Below are 21,187 nucleotides of genomic sequence, written 5' to 3'. Positions count from 1 at the left end.
ATTTATTTGAAAGGCAAAGTTACAGAGTGTGGGATAGGTAGAAATGTTCTGTCAGCTAGTTCACTCCCCAAATAGCCACAACAGCCAGCACTGGGCCAGGTTAAAGCCACGAGCTAGGGGCTTCATTTGGGTCTGCTATGTGGGTGGCAGGGGCCCAAGCATTTAGACCATCCTGCATGGCTCTCCAGGTGTATTAGTCGGGACCTGGATCAGAAGTGCAACAGTCAAGACAAAAACTGGTACCTTTGTAGGATGCCAGTGCTGTCGGCAGTGGCTTAAAGCACTATGGCACAGCACGGCCTCCGAATTTCCTTAAACATAAGTGTCTTAGTGCAAAATGCTACAGAGTCCCGGAGCCCTGGAATGCTGTAGACTTTTATCTAGTACAACAAGAAAATCATACTGGCAGTTTCAACTGGATGTTAGTTGCATTTTTCCCCCTCTAAAGGCCTTTCTGAACTGACAGTTCATATATAACAGTTTATTGTTACAGTACAGGGAGAACTTTCTTTGAGAATCTCTATATGAATATAAAAAGTAATTTGAGGTACAGATGAAAAATCTCAGTCTTATAAATTTGGACAATGGATGTGCGATGCGTTTTCTCTATGACTGAAGATCACTTGGTTGAATGACTTTGTTATACAGTGAGAATATATTCTTATTTGAGAACTCAGTTGGTCCTCGTTCTGTCCTGATGCAGGCCTACACTCAACCTATCTTAAAATCCCTAGGTAGCATCGCCTGCCTGTGGTGGGACCCCATTCAGCGGTTACTCTTCTCAGGAGCATCTGACAACAGCATCATCATGTGGGACATCGGAGGCAGGAAAGGCCGGACGCTCTTGCTTCAGGGTCATCAGTATGTGACCATCCCTGGGGAGAGGAAAGAATATGACTTGTCAGGGGGTCAGGGCATTAGTGTTTAGCTACCACTTCTCTAAGCCCTGTCTTTTAAAGCAACCACGTGATAGAATTCCACCCACTTCTGTCTGCTTCCCCTCAAATTCTAAGTGACCAGTGCTTAGAGGAGGCAGAGGATGCACTACAAGGCTTTCTTGCACTTGTCGCTTTTCTCTGCCAAGGTTCTGCCTTGTTGAAGTATGTGTTCAAGAGAGGTAGGAGTTAGAGATTGCAGGTGACGACTTTAACCTTGCAAAAGCATGTGTCATGCAGTACTACGCTATTCTTGACCTGGTTGTCTAAGCTCCTTTTTGTTCTAAAATACATTTCATTCAGATGTAGTGGTATATTTGCCTAAGTTCCAACATTGTAATTCTGGGGCTCTTGACTTCTGATTTTGAACAGGAAAGGAATGTAACTCCCCTCCCCCAGCCCGGCCTCTTTTTCTTTCCTCTTTGTTCATTAGGCTGTGGCTGTTTGCTGTAATAACAGTCAAATTGACAGCTGGCCAAGGAAAGGTTCTGTGCAAAAGTAAACAGGCCAGAAGGTTGTTTTTCAAACATCCAGAGGACAGTCCAACAAGCACATAAGAAGGGGCCAGGCTCCTTCAACTATGACTGTAGGATAAGGCAACATTTATGCACTGGAATCCTTATTGCATACAAAGCAGTCGGTGATAAAATGCCACTTGCTTATTCAAGTGAGAGGAGAATTGTGGGTATAAATGAAGTCAGTTCCTGTTTTGCCTTCATGAGACAAGTAACCCTTCTGTGTGCTCTCTGCAGTGACAGGGTACAGTCGCTGTGCTACCTGCAGCTCACGAGGCAGCTGGTCTCCTGTTCTTCAGATGGTGGGATCGCGGTCTGGAACATGGACGTTAGCAGAGAGGAGGTAAGACGCCAGAGCAGGTGCAGGCTGGCCAGGAGAGAGGTCGGAAGCTGGCTTCTCAGCACCCTTCCCCTGTGGGCTGTAGATAGCAGTCGTGATTGGGACCGTCCCTGCTTCTCAACATACTGCCCACAGCTGCTTGTCCGACAGGGTCCTGCGTGTCATTTTGCACTGCCTGCTCTGCTCTTGTGAGAGTCTGCACCCTGATGGGCCTACATGGTGTCAGCGTGCAGACTGATTCACATGGAGACACGCGGTCTCCCGGCACATCAGGAACTTGGGCCGCGTGGCTGGCCTCCAGAGCACTCTTACACTTATGTAGCATTTCCGTGTGGAAACCTGAGAAGTGTTTCCATGGCAACCGTCAGGGACCTAGGTAGGCACTTGATTTTTTTTTTCCAAGAAAATGTCTCTCTGTTTCTCTGCTTTTGTTTTCCATGAAGTTCTGTCCCATTGAGTTCATGCTGACACAGTGTCCTTTTCCAGGCACTTGGCTTCCAGCTTGGCCGTGAGGCCCGGTTAGGATAGTGCTTTAACTTCGCAGCATCTGTTCCCTCTTTCATAAAATGAGCTTGTTCAGTAAGGTGGCTTCTGAGCCTCTTCATTGCCTCAAAGACACCACTCTGACCAGCCACACAATCATCCTGTTGTATTTCAAGTAATTCTGTAGTGTATTTTTGATCTTTTGTTGTGTGCTCAACTGTTTATTTCAGAAAGATTTCTGAAAATATAATTTCTGGGTCCAGGGATGTGGTTCGTTCTGAGGCTTTTATTTTATTTTATTTTATTTTATTTTATATTTAAGATTTATTTTTATTACGAAGTCAGATATACAGAGAGGAGGAGAGACAGAGAGGAAGATCTTCCGTCCAATGATTCACTCCCCAAGTGAGCCGCAACGGGCCGATGCTGCGCCGATCCGATGCCGGGAACCTGGAACCTCTTCCGGGTCTCCCACGCAGGTGCAGGGTCTCAATGCATTGGGCTGTCCTTGACTGCTTTCCCAGGCCACAAGCAGGGAGCTGGATGGGAAGTGAAGCTGTCGGGATTAGAACCGGCACCCATATGGGATCCCGGGGCGTTCAAGGTGAGGACTTTAGCTTCTGGGCCACGCCGCTGGGCCCCATTCTGAGGCTTTTATAGATGTCATCCCAAGATTTCCAGACAATTCCTTACTCATTTCTGCTGTTACTTGTGTGTATGTGTGTGTGTATGTGTGTGTGTCTTTTATAAGATTTATTTGTTTTTATTGGGAAGGCAGATATACAGAGAGGAGGAGGGACAGAGAGGAGGATCTTCCAGCCACAAAGGTTGGAGCTGAGCCAGTCTGAAGCCAGGAACCAGGAGCTTCTTTTGGGTCTTCCATGTGGGTGCAGGGTCCCAAAGCTTTGGGCCATCCTCGATTGCTTTCCCAGGCCACAAGCAGGGAGCTGGATGGGAAGCGGGACTGCCGGGATACGAACTGGTGCCCATGTGGGATCCCGTGTTACTTTTGTTTTCTAAGGAGCATCTATAGCTTGTGATTTCTATAGCAAAAGAAGTGATTCTGGTGACAATTTTAAAGTATTAAAGATATTTTACTTCACTAGTATATATGGAGCACTTGCAATTTGGATAGTCGGACGATCTGGAAGTGTGGATGCATGTGATAACTGGTATATTGATGTTGTGTGGCAATACTTGTGATATGTGATGTCATGCATTGGTTCAGTGAAGTCACAGCACTTGTGTGATGTCACACATTGGTTCACATTGAATCAGCGTAGTCACAGTACTTGTGCTGTGTGATGTCACACATTGGTTCACATTGAATCAGCGTAGTCACAATACTTGTGCTGTGTGATGTCACGCATTAGTACAGTGTAGTCACAGCACTTGTGAGATGTCATGCATTGGTTCAGTATGATCACAGCACTTGTGTGATGTTGCTCATTGGTTCAGTGTGGTCACAGCACTTGTGTAATGTCATGTGTTGGTTCAGTGTGGTCACAGCACTCGTGTGATGTCATGCATTGGTTCAGTGTGGTCACAGTACTTGTGTGTGATGTCATGCGTTGGTTCAGTACTTTCACTGCAGACCCTGAGCGCTGGAGCTGACTTCCACTGACCCTTGCCCGTGAGCCTGCTTTGTTTTGCCTCTGATTGTGAGTCTAATTGTCACTGAATAAACCTTACCCCAGGAGAAATAATCAAGGGAGTTTGATCTTTTTAAAAACACGTGACGTTACTCATTTCCAGGCCTTGTGGCTACTGTCTTCGTATACAGAGATCCTTATCCTTGCGAGTGTGGTGTAGTGGCAGAAACAGACTGCTCTGGAAATAGAGGTGCAGAGATGTCCTGCTTGCTGGAACTGTAGACTGTTAGTGCCTGATAGGATAGGTCCCAGTGGATGAATTTCAGTGAACTATGCACTGGAAGATTTTTCTTTTTGAATTTTCTAAGCAAAAACTTGGTAACTTATCAGACATACCTTAGTTCAGTATTTCAGCATGTATAATTTCTTTGAGCTGTGTTTCATACTTGTTAGCTACTAATTAGCTGCTGTACACCAAGAAACATGAGTGCACGGCTCCATTTCCTGCATTTTCTTCCATTTTGTTCTGACAGAGCAGAAAATTCAGAGAACAAGTGTTCCCTGAGCCAAGAACGGCAAAGACCTCCGCAGCCCAGGGCTACCGGTAGCATTTGGCAATGGAGGTTGCAGTCTGCTGTTGTTTTCAAGGATCAGTCCTTTCAGCAAAAGTAGAAGCAGGATTCCTGCCTTCAACGCGGTGTACTTGTGAAATGTCTCGGTGCATCTAGGGAGAGTCAAAGTGCTTCTTGTGTGGTCGGTTCATGCAGTTCCCGTCATCTGTAGGGGAGGCAGGGAAGCAAACTGTGTTTAGAAGGCACAGTATTTTTAGTAGAGTTTCTTTTTACTAGTTGAGTAAATGTAGCACTAGGCAAGCAGCATGGGATCTCTTGAGCACGTCCAAAATAAGAAATAGGAAGTCTAAACGCTTTGATGCAATAGGAAACAAAATAAAGAACCAGGACCATTCATCTGTTAAGCCACCAAAACTCCCTCGAGAGCCTCTGCCAGGCTACCCATCAACACTGCGTGTTTTTGAAAGGTAAGTATTATCTGGAAACTCTGATTCTACTGTCATCATCTCCTTTTAACGTATTTTCCCCCTGACTATTAACTTTAAAGGTGAAAAGAAAGCTATTATATTTTCTTGAATCAGTTTAGAGGATACTATTTTTATTGACCTCTGTGACCCTAAGTGGAGTTAAACAAACTTTTAACAAGTTTCAGTTTAGACTTGAATACAGTTTGTGTTTTGTTCAGAGAAAGAATTTCTAAGTTCTTCGTACATTTTGGGACTTTGACTTATTGTGTTTGGATGTTTTTTTTTTTTTTTTTTTTTTTTTTTAAATATTCGTTTATTCATTAATTACATTGCATTACATGACACAATTTCATAGGTACTGGGATTCCCCCCCCTTCACCCCAAACCCTTCCCCCATCATGAATTCCTTCACCTTGATGCATAACCACAGCTCAAGTTCCGTTGAGATTCCCTAATTAAAAGTTTACACTATACAGAGTCCAGCATCCCACTTGTCCAGTTCAAGTTCAACCGCCTCTTAGGGAGGCGCTCTCAGGTTTGTAGGCAGAGCCAGCAGAGCGTCACCTCGATCAATTAGAAGCACCAACATATCATCAGCAACAGTCCAGGTATGATGAGGCTGGTGCAGAGTCCACTGATTGACATAGTCCGTCTTAGGGTTTCCCCTTGTCCAGTTTTCCGCTGCAAGCATAAAGCTGAGGTGGTTGATTCATCTACTCCATTTTCCATCTTTTTTTGATTAATGCTTTGATTCCTCCATTTTGTTCAGGGGAATCCCCCTAAAAAAAACTTTGAGGCATTCCCAGTCCAGGCTCCTACATATACTACTAGTAAACACAGTGCCCGCCACCGTCCATCACTCCGATCAGCTGGTGGTTTTAACCCCTGGGTTGGTTCTTTTCTGAGCCCCGACCTCTATTGGAACCAATGAGTATCGCATCTCTCCCCGGCTCTGCCCATCACACTCTTGTCCCTCACCTAAACCAGTGGGAGGAGTGCTGGTCGGGTGTTGCATTCCCTGCTAGCACAGGCCATTTCACCTTGGCATTTTGTGTTTTGTACTGTTTTTTTTTTTTTTTTCGCAACCAAACCCGGCCAGGCCCCCACACAGTTTCAGCACTTGGGCTTGCCAGTGGATGACGTGAACTGACTCAGCCTGGTCTGCCCCAACCCGAGCCAAGTGTATTCCAGTGGGTCACATTCCAAAGCCTCTTCTGGGTTATTTACCTCCATGCTTCTTGCGTTTATTTGTAGAGTCAGTGTCCTGTCAGAGGATCTGTTCAGGTTCCTCCCTCCGACTCCTTCATGGTGTCGGGCTTCACGCATTCCAGCAGGTCCTTCGGCCAGCTCCGCTCTTCAATCCATTCTGGTTCCTGCTGTTGAGAGTTTCAGCCCAGCCACGGCTCGTCCATACCCACGCATATCTCATATATGGCTCAGATGGGGTTGAGGCCTAGCCGAGCCCGTCCAACGTCTATCCTGGTCCTCCAGAGCACCAAACTGTGCTGTGGTCTAATCCGGCATGGTGCGTCAAAGCCGAATTGATATTTGTGCCAAGGGATTACAACTGTGACCCGACCAGAACTCAGCCTCCCTCCAGTTCCTGTGCCCCTTAGTGGTAGGCTCCACGCAGCCAAGGCCTCCACCACGCTCTCCAACCAGGCCTGTTGCCAGCCAGTGTTAACTATGCCAGAGGTTGCTCTGGTCAGCCCAGAGCGTCCTATAGACTGTCATGCCTCCTGCATAGACTCCACCGGCCCTTCTAAACCGTCCAATGGGGTCAGAGTGTCAGGGCATTGGTCCACGTATGCCTTACACATTCTAGCCCCGAGTATGGTTCTTGAATGCCAGTCAGTGTCACAGTAATGCCTTCTGTGACCCCTCTGCTGATCCCTCATCCTATCAGGTAATGGGGCATCCTGCTGGAAAAACCCGGAATTTTGCCTTTTAAGTGAGCTGATGTTGGCGATCGGCACTATAAAGTGACTACAGGTTCTTCAGAGGAAGATTAAATGCCTTTGAAAAGCTTAAGGACTAATACATATTCTCAGAGTACTGTGGGTTCAGCACGGAGCGTCTCATGCAGCTTATCAGAGAAACCAAATTCCAGAACTTCCTGGCCGGGCGGCCAGCAGGCGAAGCCTGGCGCCAAATGGCGCACTGGCCGCCCGAGAGCCTCGCACCCCATGTACCTGCGCAGGTGGTGGAAAGCTTGGCTGTGTTAGGCTGGAATCGTGGCAGGGACCCTCGCACCCGGGCCACATGGCGGCCCGGGGCCAAGCTCTGTTTGGATGTTTTTTAGCCTTTTAAAGTTTTATTAATGTACAGAGAACGGATTTCATGCATTCGGTGTAATTCTGAGGAGACAACCCGACTTCCCTCACTCTCCAGATGCCTCCCCTGCAGTCCCCTTGCGTTCCTCTCCTCTCTTTGTCAGTTTTTAGACATGATTTTTTTAAAGACAATTATTGTCCCTCCTGTATCTGGGGGTGGGGGGATACAATGGGAGAGACCACACCCAGCCTCCCAACCGCTTCAGTACCCAATGTCATTCCGGGGTCTTCACTGTGGAGCATGTTCTGAGAGTTCTGCTCAAGTTGTTTGGATAGTTCTGAGATGTTGTTGATATTGATGAGGATGAGGAAATTCTTCCAAGGTCAATTGGCTGACATAGTCCATCTCAGAGTCTCTGTTTGTGCAGAAGTTTGCTTGTGAAGCTTGCTGTCAAGCTTCACTGGGGTAGTTATCCAATTTGTTCTGCCCTCCTTGCTCTGCAAACTAGTGGATGCTGTGGCCCAGCCTAGCCCTGCCAACCATACACTTGCCCTCAAGTACACTAGGGGGAGCTACAGCCCAATCAGAGCAACCGCCAGTTATCTCCACTGGACTGGCCCCCAGCTCTGGTTCCTGTGCCTGCCAGCTTGTGCAGTGGACTGGTCCTGTCTGTTCCACATCTTATTCAGATCTTGTATACATCATTGGGCACTGAAGCCTAACTCAGCTCAACTGACTCCACCCTCCATGCGAGCGAGTGCCACCGTCTGTCCAGCCAAGCCTACCCCCATTCTCACCAGTGGGAGCTGCGGCCCATCAGAGAGGTGCCCCTCAGCCTCCTCACTGGACCCAGTCACTACCCTGAACCTTACACTCTCAGGTGGTTCAGCAGTCTAGCTTGACAGGACTTGTCCCCAGTCTCAGCACTTGCCAGCTGATGCTGTGGCAAAGCCCAACCGACCTGCACTTACTTACTCTGGCTTGTGCCTGTACCAGTGGGTACAGTTGGTTAGCCTGTTCTGCCCCAGTCCCAGCTCTTACACTAACCACCAGGAGCAGCGACCAGCAGGGGAGTTCCCACTCCTCCCCTACCAGGTTCACCCCCAGCTCCAGTCTCACGTGTGCTAGCGGGAGCTGCCACCCAACCTGGTGCAGTCAGCCCTGAGTCCCAGCCCTAATGTGAACTGGCTGGTGCCACAGCCAGACCCAGCCTGTCCTGCACACCATCCTGATTCTCAGATCTTCCAATGGGTGTTATGAACTAGCTCATCCTAGCCTGCCCCATATCTGAGCCACATGTGTGCCGGCAGGTACTGTAATGGTTATAGTACCTGGTCTGGGCTGCTCCTTGCCTTGGTTCTGCGCTCACCTAAAGGGACTGCACCCTGAGAAAGGAGTTCCCCAAGCACCACTATTGGGTCTCCTCTCAGTGGCAGATCTCACACTCACCAGTGGATCCTTGGTCCCGGGCTGACTTAGTCCACCTCCTATCCTGGCAGGGAAAGTAGCCTTGTACAAATAGCCCATACCCAATCTGGTTCTTAATGTTGGTTCTTATTGTTGACTCTTACTGCCCTGATGCAGCTCTCACATGGCCCGGTGGGAACCAAAACCTAGCCCAGGCTGTCCTACACCCATTCTGGCTCTCATGAACATCAGTGAGTGCTGGAGTCTAGCCCAGTCTGGTGCATTTCGGAGCCTGTCCTCACCCATGCCACAGGACAGTGCAGCCATGTCCAGCCCAGACCACCACCCCCATTCCGGTTCTTTCATTCACCAGTGGGAACCACAACCCAACCTGGGCATCCCCTTAGCTCCCCCAACCAGGCCTGTTCCATCTTGGGCATGCCAGTGGTTGCTCTGACCTAGCTCTGCTTTTAGCCCATCCCGTTTTGATCTTTGCCATCAGATACTGCGGTCTAGCCTAACCCGGCCTGCCCCCTAGTTCCAACTCTCACTGAAGAGTGCTATGGCCTGGCCCTGCCCAATTTGCTCCCATTCCTGACTCATGCAAACCAGTAAGTGTAATATTACTATTCTGGCATGCCCCATATTCTAGCCTGCTCCTGCACTTGCCAGTGAGCTGAGATAAACCTGGTCTTGCCTGGTCTACCTCCTTCCAAAACCAACCCACATACTTGCTGACAGGTGGTACTGCCCTTCCTGGTCCAACCAACATGCAGGCCTGAATCACATGCTCACCAGCAGGAGCTATGGCCCACCAGGGGAGTTTCCCTAGTTCCTCTACCGAGCCACCCCCAGACGCTGATCTCACACATACCAATGGGTGCTAGGCCCTTACTGGTCATAGGCTAGCCCCCTCCGTTCGGGTCTGTGTATGACCAGTGGATGTTGTGGCCTGGCCCACCCCACACTGTATTCTTGGGTGTACTTGCAGGTTTTGCAGCCTGGGTCAACCCAATCTCTATTGAACCCCAGTACCCATGATGTTGGAGGGTTCCACGGTCATGCTTACCTCTGCCTGTTACTACTCCCAGTTCCCAAGCAAACCAGCTGAACTTGCTGATCACAGGGGGTGGGCTCACACATCCCCTACAGGATCTGCCGCTAGACCCAGTCCTTTCACATGCTGCTTAATGCCTTGGCTTAACCTAACATTTCCTGTCCCCTGTTCAGACTCTCACTGATGGGTACTGAGATCTAGCCCTGCCACGTACTCCGCAAGCACAGGCTTTAGTGTGCACCATTAGTTGATCCTAAATACCCCAGCTCTGCTCTCTCACAAGGGCTGGTGCTTCAGTCTGACCCTTAAAGGTCCTTGAGTTCGTCCTTCAAGGTCTCACCACCAGGTTGGTGCCCAGGATGCCTCCCTGTGCCCCGCTGCCTGGGATCCCACCCCTGGGCTAGCCAAACTCTCTGGCTCTGAGCACCTGGCAGGCTGATGGGCCTGAGCCTTCAGACCCGAGCCCCATCTCAGGGACAGAGCAACCCACCTGGATCTGAACCCGTGACTGGCTGGTGGGACTGAGCCTTGACTTACTGTGTTTTAATAAAAATGTGCATGGAGAAACTATTGTGTGACAAGCTGTGAATGTGCATATTCATGGATTTCAAAAATTTTTATAAATGTGTGTGGACACTGTGTAATCTTAATTTTTTTTTAAGTTTTGAGGTACCATATGTAAAGATGTGTAAGAACAGGAAATAATTCTTTGTTTCATTGTGGGAGGGGGAAAATGTATACAGTTCCAGAGTAGAGGACTCCATCTGGGCTGCAGGACACCTTTATGGGCTTGGAGTAACAGAACGGGAGTGAATTTGGACCTCTCCAGTTTATGAGCTGGTCCCCTGTAGGTGCTCCCAATTGGTGGTTCATCAGATGCTGCAAGAAATGAGTTTCAGTGGGATGTAGAGCTCAACAATTTTGGCATAGAAAAGAAATATATAAAGACAACATTTAAGAGATCATCATTAAAACTGAATTCTTCCCTTTTAGCTATAGAGTGTAAGAGAAGTATTCTATAAGCATTGGTAAAATTGTAACAATTACTCAAAGCACTAGCAGAATATTGAGCAGGGTAACCAAGTGAGTTAAGTGTTAAGGAGCAGAACTGGTATATTACTGTCTGAAAGGTCAGTTGAAACATCCACAAGCATTAAAGTTGGCTTTGGCCTTGTCCTCCCAACTCCCAGGCTCCTCAGTGGCTGGAGAGCGACTCTTGTCAGAAATGTGAGCAGCCCTTTTTCTGGAACATAAAGCAGATGTGGGACACAAAGACGTTGGGGATGCGACAGGTGAGTGGCGGTGCTGGACCATCACTGGGCTCTCATGCGTTTTGTTATTTGTGTAATTAATGTCTTTGTGTGTTTCCTTTTTAAAATCACAATTTTTTTTTAAAGATTTATTCATTTTATTACAGCCAGATATACACAGAGGAGGAGAGACAGAGAGGAAGATCTTCCGTCCGATGATTCACTCCCCAAGTGAGCCGCAACGGGCCGATGCGCTCCGATCCAAAGTCAGGAACCTGGAACCTCTTCCGGGTCTCCCACACGGGTGCAGTGTCCCAAGGCATTGGGCTGTCCTTGACTGCTTTCCCAGGCCACAAGCAGGGAACTGGATGGGAAGTGGAGCTGCCGGAATTAGAACTGGCGCCCATATGGGATCCCGGGGCTTTCAATGCGAGGACTTTAGCCGCTAGGCCACACCGCTGGGCCCATCACATTTTTTTTAAATTTTATTTGTTTTATTATTATTATTTTTTATTAATTATTTTGCATTATGTAACAGTTTCATAGGCTCTGGGAATCCCCCTCACCCCTCCCCCTCCCCCTCCCCTCCCCTCCCCCTCTCCTCCCTCTCCTCCTCCCCTCCCCCTCCCCTCCCCCTCCCCTCCCCCCTGGTGGATTCCTCCACCTTGATGCAGTATTACAGTTCAAATTCAATCAAGATTCTTTCCTTGCAAACATATACCAAGCATAGAGTCCAGCTACTTATTGTACAGATGGGTTGAACAGTTTCTTGGGGAGACCATTTCTGGTCCGAAGTTAGAGCTGGTAGAATATCATCCCAGTCAATTAAGAGTCCCAATATAACATCAACAGCAATTTGCAACATTATGGAATTGACATGGTTTTGAGTAACTAGTATGTTAAAAAAAAAAAGCAAGTTCTTAACCACATCCTATGATTAGCTCATTGACATTTCAATTTTAGTTTATATACAGGACCGGCTGCTATATACCTTAAAATGGCTATAAGGTACCATTCAGCTGTCTCGTGTCTATTTCATTTTAGTATTTAGCCATTTGTTGTGTTGAAGTATAATTTTGCTGATCTTGGCAGATTTTTAGGATAATCTAGACTGGCTTGTAACTCTAACAAGACATTTGTCGACATTTAAGGTGCAGAACATTTTTTGGGGTGTGGGGTGCAGGAAAATCCTCAACACCATGGTGAGGAGTAACTAATCTTTGTGTCCCACCCAGCGAGGCATGAGCCAATCCACGCCAGCTCTTTCCTGTCAGATTTCAAGCTCTACTTTCTGTTGTTTGTCTATTTATTTTAGGTTTTTTTTAGTTTGTATGATTGTTTGCTGTGAGGGGTTTTCGAAGCAATCCCGATGGTCATTGCGAGGGAGGGCGGGGGTCCAGAGGTGGAGCCAGGCTCGGACCAGAGAAAGCTCTCCTCCCTGGTCCCGAAGGACATTTATTGTTCTTCTGTGTCTGCGGACCGCTCAGGGCTTCTGGTTGTCTTTCCGATGATGTTGGTTTCTGTGCGGTAGTGTTTGGACTTCTTCCATCCCCAGCGGAAGCTCCGGTTGGGGGTGGGTGACCTCAGAGTACTCGGCCTCCGAGGGCATCCAATTCCCTCATCACATTTGTTTTTGAAAACGCTGTTGATTTCTACATATTTAAAAGTCACTGCCGTACTACTGCAACTCACAATGAATAAAACCTTTCACAGGCCAGCCAGCAAGAATGTTACCTGGCTATTCCATTGCTTTCCTACACTGGAAAAACCGGGATGCAGGGAAAATCCTGAGAGCCTGTTTTGAAATGGTAAAGGTTCTCTGAGAGATGGGCATTGGCTTAGGGTTTCAGACACTGGTTGGTCTGCCCATGTTTTGTTTCGGAGTGCCTGGTTTCCACTGCTGATTTCAGCTTCATGTTAATGCACGTGCTGGTAGGCCACAGTTGGTGGCTCAGATACTCACGCCCCTGCCACTCACACTGGAGGCCCCGATTACGTTCCCAGCGCTCGGATTCGGCCTGGTGGGCATTTGGGAAGCGAACCAGTAGATGGTAACTAATTCTCTCTCAGCTCTGTCACTTCTCGCCCTTCTCCCTCTCCCTTCTGTCTTCTTTGTTTCAATGTGCTTTCCAAATAGATAAACTAAATATTTTTTTAAAACTCCTATTAAAAAGAAAAGAATAGCTCTTTCAGTCACAAACAAAAAGTAATAATCTGCTCGTTGCTGGGATACTCAAACCCTATGGGCTTCAGATTATTCTAAATTGTTCCATTTTGAGTATACCTGAAGCACATAAATGTATACAGCAGCCTTGAAGGTAATCACTTATTCAGGGTGAATATACATTTGTGCAGGTGAGCAAAAGATGCTAATTTTATTTCCCTTATTACTACTGGTCGTACCTCTAAGGAGATTCACCTGCAGTTTATATTTATTAATAAACTTATTTGGTAATACTCAAAGCTGTTCTATAGTAACTTTGATATGGGACTTTTAATTTGATACAGGACCAGTTGCACTGTAGGAATTATTTTAGCTCTCATGGCGTTCTCACATGCCTGTTGAGTAGTAGCTGGTACGTTGTAATTAATGGGGAAGTGTTGAAGTATTCCCTCTTTCTAAAGGAAACTGCTAACAACTAGTAGAGAAAGTCTCAGTCACTAAAGTTTTATTGGTTTAAAAAACTGTTAAAACCAGTAGTTGTGATTGCACTATTTAGGGGCTTTTGAAAACATTTGCAAAATCATAATTTGAATGATTAAAAGAAATAGCAAATGTGTGATTTTGAATATTTGCTTTTTAATGAAGGTGATATACATTAAAAAGGCCTAATCCATTCAAAGCTTATTTTAAAATTCCATCCTTACATTGGAATGAGTTTTTCCTTTAGAAAGAGTGATTATGTTCTTAACTGAACTTGAACTTAGTTTTAATGTTGGACATGTAGATAGCTAACAAATGGATGTATTCGGCCATTAAAGCGAAGTTACTTGGAAATCCTTGACTGTGGTGGATGCATTGAATCAGGTGATCACAATTCAAGGCATACCTTCACTGCTGCTGCCTTGCTCTGAGCAAAGGCTGTGGGGCTGAATGCAAAGACTAACATGCTGTGTCCCTTCTCCCTGTCACCTTGGAAGCACCACTGCAGGAAATGCGGGCAGGCTGTCTGTGGGAAGTGCAGCAGCAAGCGTTCCAGCTACCCCGTCATGGGCTTCGAGTTCCAGGTCCGGGTCTGTGATTCCTGCTATGACTCCATCAAAGACGAAGAGTGAGTGTTTCCATCCATCGCTTTGTCTTACTATGTCTCACCACATCTGCCAAATGGGTGTCTGCACCGTAAAGACCCTGGGAAATGAGAACAGATGTGTTTGTACGTGTGCATTTGTCTGTTCCAAATTATGTAAAACATTTCTGTTCTAATCTTATGGTGACTGCTGTTTTATCCCAAGCTGGCCTCCTTGGCCTGAACACTGTGAGGAATGCTAGCGTGAGTCCAGCAATGGAGTGGACGTTCCCAAGTCCCCGTGTCCCAGAATGCTATGTAGGAGCAAGTCCTGGTGCACATGTACAACAGTGGCTGAGCTGACCCTGCTGAAACATGTAGAACTGCTACCTTGGCTCATGTGGAAGCATAAATGTAATTGCTAAGAAAGCTCAAAAGACCAGTGTTCTTTCTTCCACAAAAATCTACCTTGGGACATTATTTACTCTTATGTAACTACTTGAGTAAGACACATCTGTATGAAAACCTAGCCACCGATTTCTTTCCTGTTCCTCTGAGTCATATTTTAAAGTGCAGGTGGAAAATTCCTGTTGCCTAGAGACATCATAGCCATGCTCTGCTCAGATAAACAAATAACATTGTGTTAGAGTTGCCTACAGGATTCAGCACAGCATCCTGCTACATGTTTGTGGTACAGGAGCAGCAGGACGTTCCACTCACCCTTGTTGTGTAGTAGGTTGCACAATCTAGTTTGGGTAAGGGAATTTCTTGGTGTTGGCAATGACAGATTTGCCTAATGACACATTTCTCAGGTGACTTTCATAGATGCTTGTTATAAAAAGATTCATTTGTTTTAAAATATCTTTTTTGGGTTTATTTATTTTTATCTGGAAGGCAGATTTCAGAAAGAGAAAAGGAGAGTAAGAGAGAGGTCTTCCATCAGCTGGTTCGTTTCCCAAGTGACTTGAGTGGCCAGAGCTGAGCCAACACAAAGCCAGGAGCTTCTTTCAAGTCTCCCACATGGGTTCATGGGCCCAAGGACTTAAGCCATGCTTGGCTGCTTTGCTAGGCCGTAAGCAGGGAGCTGAATGGGAAGTGTAACACCTTGACTTAAAACAGGCTTAGTGAAGAAGTTGGTCGCAGAAAGAAAAGTTATCATGTCTTCCTTGATTTATGTAACCAATTCACAGAACACAAAAAGAAAATTCTGCGTGAGATTCACATTTGTGCTTTGAATGTTGGTTACAGGCTTTGCTCAAAGTCTTGAGGAGTAGCAGGGCGTTTCTCTGCTTGTTTACCTAATGGAGTGTTAGGCCTGTATTTGCAAGTGAAATTAAAGTATACATTGTAAACATTTTTAAAAATAAAGACCTAGAAGGATGGGTAGGAAGGAAGGAAGGAGGGTGGAAAGTATCACTATGCTCCTCAATTTGCATTGTGAAATTGTTTATCTTAGGTAAATAAAATCAAGCTAAAGAAAAATTAAAAATCAAGTAATTTGTTAAGATAGATTTGAAAGGCACCGTTACAGAGATGGAGTTAGAAGCAGAGAGAGACCTTCATCTGCTGCTTCATTCCCCACAAGGCTGCAGTGGCCATGGCTGGGCCAGGCTGAGACCAAGATTGTAAGGACCCAAACGGACGGGCCCTCCTCCTCGGCTTTCCCAGGTGTCAGCAGGAGGCTAGGTCAGAAGTGAGGCAGCCAGGATTCAAACCAGTGCCCGTACGTGGTACCTGCATCGCGGGCAGTGCCATTCCCTGCTCCATCACAGTGCCGTAGCAGTAGACTTTCTAACCTTAACAAAGGCACGATTTGGAAAACTATTTTCTCATCACTGGTGTGGGTAAATGAACTATTGATGTGTTGGGGGAGGTGAGGAAGGGTGTTTAGAACCTGTGCTGTGGAGAACATGCCCCTGTGGATGGCAAAGTGGTTTCGAGAAGCTGGCAGCCTCCCCATGAGTGCTGCCCGTGCCACTCAGTGGTTTCATCCAGTGTAGCACTATCTCTCGCATATAAGAGGCTTGCATTTTTATTGTCCAGGAATATATCAGCTTTTGTAGTTTTAAAAAAAAACATTCATTTTGGAAGTTTCGAAAAACAGTCTTGCAGTTTAGTTGGTTTTAAAAGCTGTTGCCACATTTAAAAAATTTTACTTCTTTTTATTATGATTATTATCACTTTATGATACAATTCCATAGGCCCTGCGATTTCCCTTACCCCCCCCCCTGAGTTTCCCTATATTATTACTATAGTATAATTCTTCATAAACAGTCATGTATCCATCATTGTGGGCATGGACAATGGCACTGTATTCATTTCTGATATATCAGCTTTCATTTGATTCATTTCCTATGTGAAATAGTCCTTAAATTCCTTGAACACCTGCTTTACATGCTTCTTGTTGTTGATAAGAAGCTTTATAACAAGTATTTTGTATTCTGTATCCCCCATTTTCTCAGTGTCTTTCTTCGTTAACTCTGAAGTTGGCAAAGGCTTTTGATCCTGTACAAACTTTCTCCCACTTCTGGTTGAAGCAGGTCCTAGGATTAGGGAGACACCAGGTGCCCTATATAGCTAGGTGGTTGTTGGTGCTGATCTTACTGGAACCTGTTGGCCATTAGGTCTGAGGGCCACACGGACCTATTTTGACCTGTATGATGCCTAAGTCAATATTATTTTCCCTGTGGGACTAGTGCAATGCACTGAGCTCAGTGAGTTTGCTCCCAACTCAGTGCATGCGCAGCTCATTGTTGTCCCTGCAGTCTTAGAGCCTTCGCTACACTGTACAAAATGGTGCCTGATGTGCCACTACTAGAGTTCTTGATCTGCTGGCCATCAGGAATGAGAGCTACTCAGACCTATCTTGGGTGGAACCTGTAGCATGCCATGTTATTGCAGTTCATTGAGCCAGAAATGAATTCGCTCCTAGCTCAGTGCATGTACAGCCTTTGCCTCCTTAAACAGAATGGCATCCGATACGGCTCTAGGAGGTGGACTGGGCTGTGAAATCCACCCTGTTCCAGGCTGTCTGAGACCTGCCACTCTGTCTCTGCTCCTGAGCAAACCAAACAGACCAGCAGGACGAGCAGTTCTTTGTCTAGGTTCACCTCAGCTCCTGGTGAACATCCCTTTCCACCTTGCTAGTGGAGTTCCACCTGTTGCTCATTGAATTACCACTGGGGTATCAGTCACTGCAACACCGCACCATTGTCTCCGCTGCTTTCCTGTGTCTGTCAGTCTCCAGGTACCCCTCTGCTATTGTTCTGTACTCTCCTATTTCCTGGAATGTGTCCTCTGCTTCACACTGGCTAATGTTTCTCCATCTGTTTAAATGTGTCCTTACCCTATTCCACCATCTTGACTTTCCTGTTGCCACATTTAAGGAGCAAATCTATACACTGTTTTTGAAAGTATGCTTTTACATTGCTAAAACAAAATCTCTTAATTCTAGGTACAAGCTGGTGAGTTTTAAAATGTTTCTTTTTTTTCTTTTTTCTCTCTGTATTAGTCGGACTTCTCTAGCAACCTTTCATGAAGGAAAACATAACATTTCCCATATGTCTATGGACGTTGCTAGGGGACTAATGGTGACCTGTGGGACCGATCGTGTGGTGAAGGTAGGCTGGCTTGGGCTCCTCACTTCGCATCTCAGCATCATAGTGTGCCCTGGCTTAGGACATTTCTAGGCACTGCCTTTTCTGACTGATAAGCTTGCCTTGCCAGCTCAAAGCTCTGAGTCACAAATCTTGTTTCTTGTGTATTTGCATGTGATAAGTGGCAATGAAGCCTAGTGGTGTTTTCCCTTTGCCATGTGGGTCTGGCAGAGTGAGCCAGTGAGGCTGCAGGAGCTGAGCTGCCCCTGGGATCTCCCCAGTGAACCTGGGCCTCTGCCAACCACTGCCTCGAAGGTGGTGTTTTTTTTTTTTGTTTTTGTTAGTGTTCCTTTGCATGCTCTGAGGAAGACATCCTAATTGTCTGGATTACCCACACATTTTGGTCATTAAATCTCTAGGTCACTAACAAGGAAAGTGAAGTCTTAACACTCAGCCACCCCCTTGAATTGTGAAACTATGTGAAATATTTTATGTTCCTGGATATCACTTAAAAATTAGCTTTGCAGTGGAACATCATTATGAAGTAATTAGCAGATGTCAAGATACTACTTACATGCTTTTCCCGTATTTTAGTGACTGGCACTCCCTTAGCTCTGTGTAAATCTTGAGATTTCACATTGGAAATGAGAATGAGGGAATCCATTATCTTGACATTCTACCAAACTTGCCAGCGCTGTGTTTGCCAACTGCCTCTTGTCGTTAGGCCATGTGACCAAGGAAGCTTTCTCCATGTGTCTTTTCTCCCTTGCAGATATGGGACATGACACCTGTGGTGGGCTGCAGCCTGGCAACTGGATTTTCTCCGCATTGATCCGGGAGCTGGGCACGTCTACACCCTATGAGCAGCAACCTCTGCCAAAAGAAACTTCCCATGTGGCCCCACGGTCCCTGTCATGTGAATGGACGCTAGCCACTTAAAACAGTCCACACTTAAAAAAAAACTGTAAAGGTGTGTCTTTGGGGACATCTGTGGAACCTCCCCATGGGGACTGTGGTGGGAACAGTCCTGCAGTGGTTCCCCGTGGAGTGGGAGCTCTTCAAGGAGGCTTCCTCCTGAGCAGGGAGCTGATACATAATCAAAGAATCCCCTAAGCAATGAGGGTGTTAGAGGGGGACGCGTTGAACAGAAACATTAATATTTGGGACTTCCTTAAAGCAGTCCCGAGTGCAAACTCACTGGCACTCAGACCAGCAGGCATCCCAACTCTCCACAGCTCTCTCGTCCGGGCAGGAATGGTCCGCAGGAGGACTGAACCTCACTTTCCTGAGGGGTGACAATAGGAACTTAAGAAACCAGAGATTCCTCCTGATATGCTGGCTGGGAAAGAATATTCTCTACACTTAGTTAACCACAAACTTCTCAAAGCTACCTGCTTTCTCCAAGTAGTGCCATGGTCTCCACCTAGCATTTGTTTGCTTTACTTGTTCCGTTCCCAGCCGGTGTGCCATCCATGGGCAAACCGTTCCAGTTTTAAGTTGTGAAATTTCTAGAATGCTGGCAGCCCATATTCTTTCCTTTCCCCTAAATGTGCTTTGAGGGCAAATATTTTCTATGGTGCTGTTTTCCCTGGAGTCATGTGAACCGCCTGACTTCTTCTCACTGCAGTGGGAAGGACTGATGGTACGTACAGCTGAGGGGAAATGACCAGTGTGTTCCGTGAACTTGTCCAGCACTCCTGACACCTATGTCTGGCTCCACGTGAGCAGCCACTCCAAAGCTTTTAAGCAATGTTGACATTAGTGGTAACTAGCATTATTTGTGTCTGGTGGAAGGAAATTGGTGACCCAGACTCTGCGACCATAAATCACATTGTGCAGAGTTGCTGCTAAATCATTGCTTTCTTGGCATAAGTTGTCCAAAATGGCATTCTTTGAAGCCTTTTGCCACAGAGCACCACGATGAGGAAGAACTGGGCAATGGCGAGCCTATTTTTTTAATATCAAATATTTATGTATGTGTGTGGGATTTTTTTTTTTAAATAACAGTAAATGTATCATTAATTTAGGGCTATGGAAGTGAGTGAAGAAGAGTCTGCTTTTTAAAATAACAAAAGTGCGTGTATCAACAGTATTTTTGTTAGTCTTACTAATGGATATTGGTTTAAAAAAATGAACCCTACTGCACCAGTGGATTGGGATCACACCGAGACAGCATGATTAGTTTATAAGATGAAACCAGGGGACTGAATCTGTTTTATATACCATTTCCTTAAAGGGACTGAAAAGCTTATGAAAGACACAATAAGATGTCTTAAGGGCTACGGGGCCTGGATGATTTGAAAAGAGAAGGCAGCCAGGCACATCATGTTCTGGATCAATCGACCTTAAAAGTTGGTTTATCTTCAAAAAAATAACACTGAAAGCTTTTGCTGTTCCTGCAAATTTTTGTCATATCACTTGAAAAAGTGGTTTCCTTTAAAAACTTTTCCTAGGTTCTTCCTAAAATGTAAATTACTAACAGACTTTGGAAGACAAATTGAGTGATGGAAAGTCACTTTTACACCCGAAGGCCAAACGTGAAGCCTTGTAGATGAACTTGGTTTGATCTGTGGGTCAGCCCACAAAAGGGTGTTATCCTGGGGACTTTTGTTGAGCCCTGAAAGGAAAGTTGAATGTAACTGATTCCTTGCCCTGTGGAAGAGTGCTAAACTGTGTTTTCATTTTCCTTGAACTTCTGTGTCTGAGGTAGAATGTGGCTGAGAACACGCCACAACTGTCCGGCTCTGTTTCTTTTAAAAGTCTTGGTGACAAAACCCTAGGTTTCATGGAGAACATAAAATTGTAGTAGGGCCTGTTAAGGGACAAAGTTATTACACATCAAGAAGGAAATGTGCATTTTAGGGGAAAATTGGAGTAGCTTAGAAAGGAAAGAAAATGCATGACAATGGTCTGCTTTCCACAGCCTGTCGCTGTCTCTCTTCAAGCTGGGCTTGTCTCGCCTCTGATGTGCACTAGGTAACAAATGGAGTCATGTTTTTTATGGAAGTGGGAAAAGTTGCTTCCTCAGTTTTACTGACTAGGCACACAGAAAGGTACAGATGGGCTTCTAGTTAGAGCCTCGTTTGGACTGGGATTCTCATCACAGTGTCATTTTTAACAGTGGTTCAAGTAACTATTGATGTTTCTATTCCTGAATACTCAGTTTGTACAAAGAGGAATTGAGAAGTCCATACTGGCAGAGAAGATCCTTGCATTTTGATCTAGTGTGTATGTGATTAAGAAATGCCTTTTTTAAAAAAAAATAGAGAAATGTTTTTAGAATTGCCCTTTCTTAGTGCAGGTGAGAGCAGTTCCCCTACACATTATTCATTACTTTGTGAATCTCTAGAGACGGACACCCCATCTCTGACCTGCTGTCTGGAGGACATAAACAAAATACTGCTTTTTATGTCATCTGACTTGGTTTTTCCCATAAAGAATTCATTGTATCAGTACCTCCGTGTTTTTTAAA

The 21,187-nt window shown here is 45.9% G+C and overlaps 1 protein-coding gene across 1 annotated transcript in view; it reads left to right on the top strand.

The window, feature by feature from the left end:
- The window catches only part of WDFY1 (WD repeat and FYVE domain containing 1), a 69,950-nt gene extending 49,860 nt beyond the window's left edge, over window positions 1-20,090 (top strand). Inside the window, exons 7-12 of the mRNA XM_058665072.1 lie at window positions 735-861; window positions 1,688-1,793; window positions 10,833-10,934; window positions 14,034-14,164; window positions 17,631-17,739; window positions 18,488-20,090. Coding sequence (XP_058521055.1) covers window positions 735-861; window positions 1,688-1,793; window positions 10,833-10,934; window positions 14,034-14,164; window positions 17,631-17,739; window positions 18,488-18,547 — 635 coding nt within the window. The 3' untranslated portion in view covers window positions 18,548-20,090. The remainder of the gene's footprint in view (window positions 1-734; window positions 862-1,687; window positions 1,794-10,832; window positions 10,935-14,033; window positions 14,165-17,630; window positions 17,740-18,487) is intronic.
- Window positions 20,091-21,187: the final 1,097 nt, after the last annotated feature.

Source organism: Ochotona princeps, chromosome 5, assembly GCF_030435755.1.
Source record: "Ochotona princeps isolate mOchPri1 chromosome 5, mOchPri1.hap1, whole genome shotgun sequence".
Lineage (NCBI taxonomy): Eukaryota > Metazoa > Chordata > Mammalia > Lagomorpha > Ochotonidae > Ochotona > Ochotona princeps.
This window is presented reverse-complemented; position numbering and strand designations above follow the sequence as displayed.